General features: G+C 43.8%; 1 protein-coding gene across 1 annotated transcript in view; it reads right to left on the bottom strand.

Annotated features, from left to right (window-relative positions):
- Positions 1-9,297: 9,297 nt before the first annotated feature.
- Positions 9,298-10,094, bottom strand: part of LOC101849464 (pancreatic triacylglycerol lipase) — a gene marked incomplete in the record, with an annotated part of 18,864 nt that continues 18,067 nt past the window's right edge. The window contains 1 exon segment of the mRNA XM_013083171.2: positions 9,298-9,616. Coding sequence (XP_012938625.1) covers positions 9,538-9,616 — 79 coding nt within the window.

Raw genomic sequence — 10,094 nt, forward strand, 5'->3', positions numbered from 1 at the left:
ATTTTCTGAATATCTCGCACAAAAGTATGCTAGAATGGTGTAGATCTAAACAAATACAATTCACCCAAAAGGAATTTGTTTGAAATAAAATTCATCCAATGAAAACTTGATTTAGAAGATATCAATGGCTTTTTATAAAACCCACCTATACACGCTAAATGCACCAATTAAAAAGATCATATAGATCTACATATACAGAGAGTCATGAAATGATTGGTTTGTTTTTACCCTTCCTCTTTTTAAAATCTATTTTTTATCCCTGTGACGTTAAAACAATATTTCTGTTCTCTTACAGAGCTAAAAAAAACCCATTAAATGTTTATTATATTTTAACGCGTCGTTCTTAATGTTCAGTTGTGGCCAAACACTAGGATCTACCCAACCATTAGAATTAAACGCCACACACACTGAACACCTTACAGTATAGCATTGTTTCTAGAGACAATAGGGGGTAGGGTGAAGTTGCCCAAATAGACAGCATTTGTGGAGTTAACAAAATATTCTGAAAGGTGAATATGTTCTTTTCCAAGGAACCACCCTTTCAGTACAATGGAGGAATCATGAACACATTGCTATCCTCTGATCAATGTCAGATTTGCTAACAGGAAAATGGTACAATGGTAGATGAAGATCCACCTTGAGAATGCAGACCGTTGAGATGTAGGAAAGTCCAAGCTGCAGACATTGTCCACGGGCAGACGTCTCATGGGGTTCATCTACTTAATGCTGCACCCTGGTGACGTTAAAAGGGGTGCTAACGGTATGTGTTTGACCTGAAGTGGTAATTTTGTCTGGGAATATTTAGTTCTGATTCTCAATAGGTGTCGATTGAGGTGTAAAAATAAAATGTCCGCTTTCTCTGCTTCTCTGAAAACATGAAACCATCTAGTGAAAGCAACAGATCAGTCGCTAAAACACAACAACTGACAAGATCCATTCCCACATCGGTGAAGTAAGGAAACTTTGTGTAAAGTGCCTCGCATTTAAAAGAATACCACGTCGGGCTCCTAATGGAATTCAAACTTGTTACCTTTCGGTTACGAGCCCGACAGCCTTAGAGACTGCACATGCCATCTATGATAGAATAGCTGGGCCCCACTTCGATGAAAGGAATGATCGGTGTTTTAACATCAACTGAAAGTATTTGGCCTACTATATTTACATTCTGCTGGAAGTTTCAAAGGTGTGGGTTAGGTAATAAGGGAGGAGTTTGTGTACAAAGCCTCCTCAGTCAACTTTTATATAGATGTATAGATTGATTCTCTTTTCCGCTTTAGTGGATGTGCACTCCAGAATTTCAAAGGTGTGGAAACAGTGCGCACAGCTAGTAAACAGAATCCTCACTTGTTTACAATGGCGTCTTAGAAGGCGGACTTTCCCACGGTTAGATCTAAGAGAAACTAATGAACAACTGAAAATTAATCTACAGTGACTTCATGCTCGTCAATAAAACTGCACCCTTTAAATGATTCTGAACCACCATTAATTTTGTCAAATTCGAAAGTTCAGTGGTTCGGGAGTTAAAGACGAACTTAAGTAATATGATATATTGAGATTAACCTCTAGATCACTGGCGTCCTTTGTGAAGACAATAATATGGTCAGAAATTCGTGACGCAACTTGTCTTTTAATATCTCTTGAACTGGTGAATCAATGTCACCCATGCTTTGCACAGCAGTTTGTATCAATTTTGTCTTAATTTAATCATATTTTCCCACAAACATTGAGATCAGATTAACAAAACTTTTCTCCATAAATTCTTATAAAATACAAAGGATTCTTGAGTATTTTCCCCATGTATGTCTCAAAAGAAAATACTTTCGAGACCATAAGCTGCGCTTTCTTCTTTTCTGGGCTTCCTCAGCAGAATTAAGGTCACCAGTTTGTCTTCATCTTGCGAGTCCATTTCGTCAACTGAATTATCGTGTTGGCCTACTTCTGAATTGATGTTTCTCGTTTCGTATTTCATCACACGTCGGTCCAATGTGATTGCATACTGTTTCTAGTTTCACGTTTCTTGTTTCACATTATGCGTTTCACTACACGTCTCATATGAGGCCGGCCTTAGGTCCTCAAGTACTCTGAGGCCGACGGGTTTGATGAGTTTTTCGCTGTTTTGGAATTGGTTTATGGTGCATGGGTTTGTTCCGAAAATACAGTCGTGTACCGGGTTCTCTGGTGTTGAGCTTTGTTTAATTGAGTATTCTAATGAGAGTTGTATGCGTCTGAGTGTGAGTGATTGTATGTTTGCCTCCGCCTGGGGGCTCTCCACTAGAGAAATGCGGGAAGCCCCCAGGGCGAGGCGGAGTCCTTTGCTTTTGTACTGGGTCTAGCATTTTCAGGACGTGGGGTTTTGCAGATTCATAGACCTGACAGCCGTTGTCAATCCTGGATGGGCCAAGGGAGATCTATATTTGGAGAAGGTGTTTTGAGTCCCCGCCCCACTCCGGATGCGATAAAAATTTCAAAGCGTTTAACGCTTTCTGGCACCTCACACGAAGGTCTTTTATGTCGTGTGGTATGAATGAAAGTTTTTTTTGGTCAAATACATGTATAACGCCGAGGAAACGAGTCTGGTCCTGGACGGGAATCCTTTCCCCGTATAGTGTCAAATCCGGTTGCAGAACATGTCTGCCTTGTCAGAAGAAGAGTACTTCAACCGTCTTTGACGAGGAAAACTTGAAACCGTTATTGTTTACCGACTTTTCAAGCTTGTGCAGCTGTGTTTGCAGTTGTCTTTCCATAGATCTTAGTTGAGGTTTTCGAAAGACAGCATATCAAGAAGTCGTCAACGTATAACGAGCGGTCTATGCTGCCTTGACCCTATCCCGACACCTTTATTAGTCAACCATCTTGACGTTGTTATTGATGTTGTAACAGCTATTATTAATGATTCTCTCCTTTCAGGAACAGTGCCTTCGTGTTTTAAGCACGCAGTCATAACACCTCTACTAAAGAAACAGTCGTTATCCCCTAATGAGTTTAAGAACTATAGGCCGGTCTCTAACCTACCATTTTTGTCTAAAATTTTAGAAAAAGTTGTTCAATCTCTAAGAGCACATCTTGAAGTAAATAATCTTTTGGAATGTTATCAGTCGGCCTACAGAGCGTTTCATAACATAGAGACTGCACTTTTAAAAGTTCAGAATGACCTCCTTTGTGAAGCAGACAAAGGCAAAGTGTCTGTTCTTGCCTTACTCGATCTAAGTGCTGCATTTGATACCATCGATCATTCAATTTTGATAAGGAGGTTAGGCCATAGCTTCGGCTTATCTGGGACTGTTCTTGAATAGTTTGAGTCCTATATGTTTAATCGTACGCAGTCTATACTTGTAAATGGTGAAATGTCATCCATCTTCAGCTTGCAATTTGGCGTGCCCCAAGGGTCCGTGCTCGGACCACTTCTATACACACTATATACAAAGCCCTTAGGTTCAATAATTAGAAAAGCACGACGTTAACTATCACATGTACGCGGACGACACTCAGCTGTACAAGTCTGTTTTACCAACAAATTTCAATTGTTTAGTTACCAGCATGGAACAATGTATTGTGGAGGTAAAAAAATGGATGATATCAAACAGACTTAAAATGAATGATGATAAGACCGAAGTTCTGTTTTGCAATGCCAAATCAGGGATATTGCTTTGTAATTTTGACCATATATGTATTGGGAATGATAACATCTTTTGCACAGAGAAAGCGAAAAATCTAGGCGTTTATTTTGACTGCAAACTCTCCATGCACCATCATATAAACCATCTATGTAAGGTAATTTATCTAGAACTACGCAGAATAGGACAAATGTCAACATATCTTAGTGTTGATTCCATCAAAACCCTCATCTCTTCTTTTGTCCTTTCACGTCTAGACTACTGCAATTCTTTGTTTGGAAACCTTTCCACTGAAACGTTAAATAGATTACAGCGACTCCAGAACCAAGTTGCTCGCATAATTTTAAAGAAATCTCTCAAAGAGCATATAACACCAATGCTAGTTCAACTACATTGGCTCCCGGTGAAAGCACGAATTCAGTACAAAATAATTGTTCTTTGTTTTAAGTGCGTCAACAACATTGCACCATCATATCTTTGTGACATGGTCATCGAATACATACCACCTCGGCCTTTAAGATCGGCGACGAAAAGATTTTTAAGACCTGTCCAAAGTAAAAGTCAGAGACTCGGAGGGAGAGCTTTTTCACACCACGCCCCCTCCTTGTGGAACACTTTACCAGCTCATCTACGGGAGTCCACCACTTTATCAAAATTTAAATCGGCACTTAAAACGCACTTGTTTCAGTCCAGCTTCAATCTGTAATTTCCGACATTCCCAATACAAATATTATATATTCTCTCAGTATCTATTATGTTCTCTCAGTATCATTTATTCATGCTGTTCTGTTCTGTAAGAATTTATGACTGTGTGAATTCATCAAAGTGTGCGAATGTGTCTGGGTAAGCTTTGTGGGATTGTCTTTACTCAAAAATGTACTGGAGAGAGGGAGAGAGGGAGAGAGAGAGAGAGAGAGAGAGAGAGAGAGAGAGAGAGAGAGAGAGAGAGAAAGAGGATTACTATAGGGGCTGTGCGCTTCATATGTTCTTTGTATTATTGTACAGCGCTTTGAGCACTTCTTTGTGGAAATGCGCTATATAAATGCAATTTATTTATTTATTTATTTATTTATTTATTTATTTATTTATTTATTTTGGAGGATCTTAACGATGGAATCTATTTTGATTTCGAATAGGAGAGGAGAAAGGATGCTTCCCTGGGAAACACCTTCCTCCTGTTGGTGGGGGTCTGAAAGGGAGGATCCCAAACGAACCCGGAAGGAAGGGTTCTTCTGGAAGTTGTCAATTAAGGCATGGAGGTGACCGCGTATGCCGAGTGCGTGCAGGTCTCTGAGAATGCCGTACTTCCTGGTTGTGTTGAAGGCTTTTACTATGTAAAACAAGATTGCGATCACGTGGCCTCCTTCGGCAAACATCTCGCATATAATTAGAATAAACGTCTCCTGGCGGACCAGGTGATCTAGAATGGATCGTGTCTTCCTGAATCAGCACTGGAGACCGCCCAGGGAGCCCGTTGTCTCTAGAAAACTCATGAGTCGCCTGTGAACATTTTTTTCTATGAGCTTACACAGACAGCACGTCAGTGCTATTGGTCTGTAATTGGATGGGTGTGTGTGGTTTTTGTTTGATTTGGGCAATGGAATGACAGTGGCAAGACGCCAAAACTCAGGAAATGAGTGCCACCGCCACATGTCGTTGTATATGTCTAGTAGGAGTGTAAGTGTTTCTGAGGGTAAGTGTCTAATGATCTGGTTGTGGATGTCATCCGGTCCCGGGTAAGAATTGCCGAGGTCCGAGTTGTACGATGTTAGTTCGTCTAATGTGAAGTCTGCTTTGTAGGTTTCAGTGTTGTTTGAGTGGAAGTTTGAGTGTTGTTATTCTGTTAGTTTTGATGTTTTGGATGGTGGTGTTGTACTTTGCTTTGAATGAGTTTTTAGAGAGAGATGTAGCTATTGTGTTTGCGATGTCTACCTGTGTTTCAGCTGTGGTTCCACCCGGCCCCTGGACGTTCCGGATGGTGTCTGTTCGTCAACCCAATTTTTTAAAGGGAATTTAAAAAACCTGGTTCAGTGGTGTCTGGCTGTTCATCTTGGAGATGTATTTTCAGAATAATTGTCTATTGCTCTCTCTGAGGCATCTTCGTGCCTCATCTCGAGGTTTTAATTAATTAATTTTTTTTTCTGTGGCGGTGTTGTTGACGGCTTTCCGATATGCTGCCTTCTTTTTCTTTACTGCATCATCACATTCCTCAGAGAACCAGATCTTGTTCATCCGGGGTTTTGGAGAGGTTTTTGGTATATGTTTGTGGCATATTTCTAGAAGTATTTCTTGTATTTTTTTTTTGTAGTTGAAGTCGAAAGTGGGATTCAGAATCTGGGAACAATCAATGGCGAACCTTTTGAAGTTGAAGAATTCTGGGATTGGATCATTTTGGAGGCTATTGTTTTAAGAAGAATTGGGAAATGGTCCGTACGGTCATCCACCGAAGACCACTCAAGATCTGTGACTAGGTCAGGGGTACAAAAGGTGAGGCCAAGGGATGACGTGAAGTGCCAAAAGTGGATCTGTTTTTGTTAGTTGAGGACCTATCATTTAAGAGGCAGATGTTATTTTGAAATATAAAAAAATCTTCTATTGTTTTTCCTTTCTGGTGTGTGGGTTTGTCTCCCCAAAGGGGACTGTGGACATTAATGTCACCTGGCAAAATAAAGGGTTTCGGGAGCAGGAGCTTTAATTTATTTAGTTGGGTTATTTTGAGGGGGTAGTTTGGTGGGATATAGACAGAGCAGATCATGATTAGTCTGTGCAGGGTGACCCGTACGGCAATAGCCTGGAGGGTCGTCCTAAGATGTACTGGTCTGTGGAGTGTTGTTGTCGGCGTAGATGGTGGTTCCTCCGGAAGCAATCTGGTTCTCCGTGTGAATGTGAGGATATGCAGTAAATCCTCTTTAGTCTATGATTGAAGCCGGGCGAACTTTGTTTCCTGTTCACAGGCCATAAGTGCGCACAGTGTGGCCTGTAAGTGTTGAAATTTTATATTTGGAGCGTGCAGGCCCCGGCTTCGAAGTAACACTCTGACTCCTCTTTGCGGCGGAGGCAGAGTGTTTTCTAGACAGCCGTCCTGGATTGGACGGCGCCCTAGTGGGGGATTTGGAGGAGTGACCGACTCCGCCCTTCCCGGGGACAGGTCGGGGAGGGGGGGTCGGAGCTGTCATCCTCTATTGGTAGTGGGGGAATGTTGGAGGCGTAGGGGGAGGTGGAGCAGACGGATGGGGCTGGGGAGAGGGGGGAGGAGACACCTCACACTCCATCAAAGAGGGAGGAGGTGAGGAGGAAGAAGAAGAAGAAGAAGAAGAAGGGATAGAAGAGGGGGTAGAGGAGGAAGAGAGTACAGGAGGTAGAGGAGGTCGGTAATAGAGGTACTGATTGACTTCGTGACCACCCAGACTGCCTTTGAGTATAGCCGGCCAATGACTGGGGTCATAATTGGCGGGCAGACAGTCTTTCGGGCCTCCTGGAATGAGCAGCCTTCTCGCGCCTTGTACTCTTGGATGGCGCGTTCTTGGAGCCAAGTCGGGAACTCCATGCTGAAAACTATGAACTGGCCGTGGCTATTGGGGAAACAAGGACTAGCCTTGAATTCCTTTTCAGAATGCCCGGCCTTGCCACAGAGAGGACACACGGATGCGTGTCAGCATCTCGACTGACTGTAATCGAACGCCTGACACTTGAAACAGCGCAGAGGGTTTGGAACATGGGGTCGCACGTCTAAGACCAAGTACGATGCCCTAATGGTGGTTGGAGGGCGACATGATTCAAATGTGTGTACAATCGTGATTGTGTCAATAGTGGTCTCCCCCGCCGAAGAGTAATCCGTCGGGCTTTGACCACCCCCTCACAGTTCACAATTTCGTTCATGGAGTAGCCTTTCAGCTCACAGCAGCGGACGACGCCCTTCGAGCGGTTAATCTTCTGGTAACGCTCGGACTTACATGTTATACTGCCGAAGGTTGTGGTATCCAGGAGTTTGGTCACCTTGTCCTCAGTTGTGCACTTGTCAAGAAGTGCACTACAGGAAAGTTTCTGTACACATGTGGGGATGTATCCTAGAACTGTCCGCAGTGCATCTTTTGTCTTAAAGAGGTTCAGATCGGTAACTTTTCTCTGTGCGTCTTTTGTATCGGAGATGGCCTCGTACGGCTGCCTCGGAGGCTCCTTGTAAAGGTCCTTCTGCCTTTGGATTTGCTCTGCTCGTTGACCGCATCCGCTTCCGTGAGCCGAGACTTTTTTACGTTGGGAGCTGGGGAAGAGTCAGTAGAAAGTTTGGAATCCATCTGAAATTTCAAGGTGGTTCGGTACCGGGCTCCCCGCCCGCCACCGAGCCTAACAAGGTGACACATTGCTGGGATAACCGGAGCTGTACCTGGGCTTCCCCGGAGCTAAACTCTTCGCGAGAGTGTACAGGACCCTCTGATCAAGACTGGCCCAGGGCCTGAAGGAGTTTCTGCTCTCAACCGATTGAGTAACATGGGCCGAGCCACCCTCCCGTCTAAGAGGAAAACCTGGGCCAAAGAAGTGTGTTGGCGAGGGACAGTCCACAGACTGATCTCGCCTCAACCGCCAGGTACTCTATTTCGCTCTGCACGGGTCGCACCTCACGGTCAACGAGGCGCCCACTCTGTGGGATGGGTGACCTCTAGTTTTGCTCCACATGCGATCGACAGTGGAAGCAGAGATACAAAAAGAAAGAAAGAAGGCAGGTGTCGCATTTGGATCACAGAGGGTTGGGGTCCGTGTGCGACATCTCGTCATTGAAGGGGTTACACCTCCTGCAGACGAGCCATTGGGTCTATTTATATCGGGGGTGTTTCTACTGCTGCTCCTTGGTTCATTCGCACTGCTGTCTTTCAGCCTCTTGGATAAGGGTGAAAAATCTGGGAGGTCCCGTGTACAAGTTGTGCACCTTAAAGATCCCTTGGTGGCCCAAAATTGATAAGAGTAGGCTTTGGCCGCAACCAGGGCAAAATTCTAAATTTTCCTAACAACTGAAAATGTTTGGTGTGTCTTGCGCACTCATATGACCTTATGCAGTTGCGATCACGTAACCCCCCCCCCCCCCCCCCGACACACACACACACACACACACACACACACACACACAATTAAGATTGAGATATAGTGGTGGCCTTCATCTCAAAATCCATAATTTTGACCTGAATAGGGTTTTTCAGGGACCCCCCCCCCCCTGCCCTTTAAGTTCCGTGATGGTCATGTAATAGTCTAGTACTGTAAACTTTTATAAACCTTGGTTGGAACCTTGAAAGGGAAATGGGAGGTACACAACCCCCTCCCCCCAAAAAAAACAAACAAAAAAAACAACAACAACCCAACAACAACAACAAAAAAGCACACAAAAAACAACAACAACAACATCAAAACAAACACACAAAAAGAACAAAATAAAGAAACAAAACAAAAACCCAACAAAAAACGATCCCCGCCCCGCCCAATAACAACAACGACAACAACGACAACAACAACGACAACAACAACAGTGTAGACATAGTGTAGGTGCATGGTGCAGAGCTAGAGTGCAGAGGTGCAGGTGCAAAATGAAAGCAGACAGAAGAAGAGAAAGTTTGATCCATCAGGGCCACCCTCCGACTCCAACCACCCGCGGTGATTTGTTTAAAAACGAGAAAGAAAAAGCAAAACACAGGAAGAAAGTTTCCACTTTTAGTACCGACAATTTGCGTAAAAGTGCAATTGCTGCCACAGACAATTCGCGCAAATGTACAATTTCTGTCTTTAAAAAAATTGTCCAAAAGTACAATAATAGATTGTCTTTCAACAAAAACTGTACCGAAAGTTGTGGTACAAAACTCGACAAGTTCACATTTAGACGCATAAAAACGTGGGGGGTTGGGGGTTGGGGGTCGGGGGTGGCAGGGGGTCCCGTATATCAACAAGGGTAGTCGCGTGACGTCATGATGAGAGGTTTGCCAGGCAACACAGGTTCCCCGTGAGCACACATCTCTGTCCTGGGGGAGACAAGGGGAGGGGGAGGGGGTGGAGTTAGACAGGTTAGTTTGTTTTAGTAGAGGTTTTACGACGCTCGCAACTGCATAAGGTCATTTGAGCGCCTAGGGGAGGATGTCAACAGAGAAGTCTTTACAGGGAATCAGGCTTACTCTGCTCACCTCTCTAGCTGCTTCAACAGCACAAAGTCTGCTTCGACTGTGAAGGCAAACAGGAAATACCTGGTCACAAGAGTGACAAACATACAAAAGGAGTAGAGAAAAAATGACGATAGCCTAGTAAGCATTAGGAAAGAAAAAAGGAGAACAAGAAACACCGCCGATCTCATGTGGATCAGTTCAGGCACAGTTATGCTCATGACATTGGTGAATCAGTCCATTTACACTGTGCTTGATTGATTTGATTGGGTAGATGTTTTACGGCACTATCGACACAATTTTGGTCATTTAAGCGCCATCAGGTTTCACCGCTACAAAATCA

Source organism: Aplysia californica, unplaced genomic scaffold (assembly GCF_000002075.1).
Source record: "Aplysia californica isolate F4 #8 unplaced genomic scaffold, AplCal3.0 scaffold00215, whole genome shotgun sequence".
NCBI classification, from domain to species: Eukaryota; Metazoa; Mollusca; class Gastropoda; order Aplysiida; family Aplysiidae; genus Aplysia; species Aplysia californica.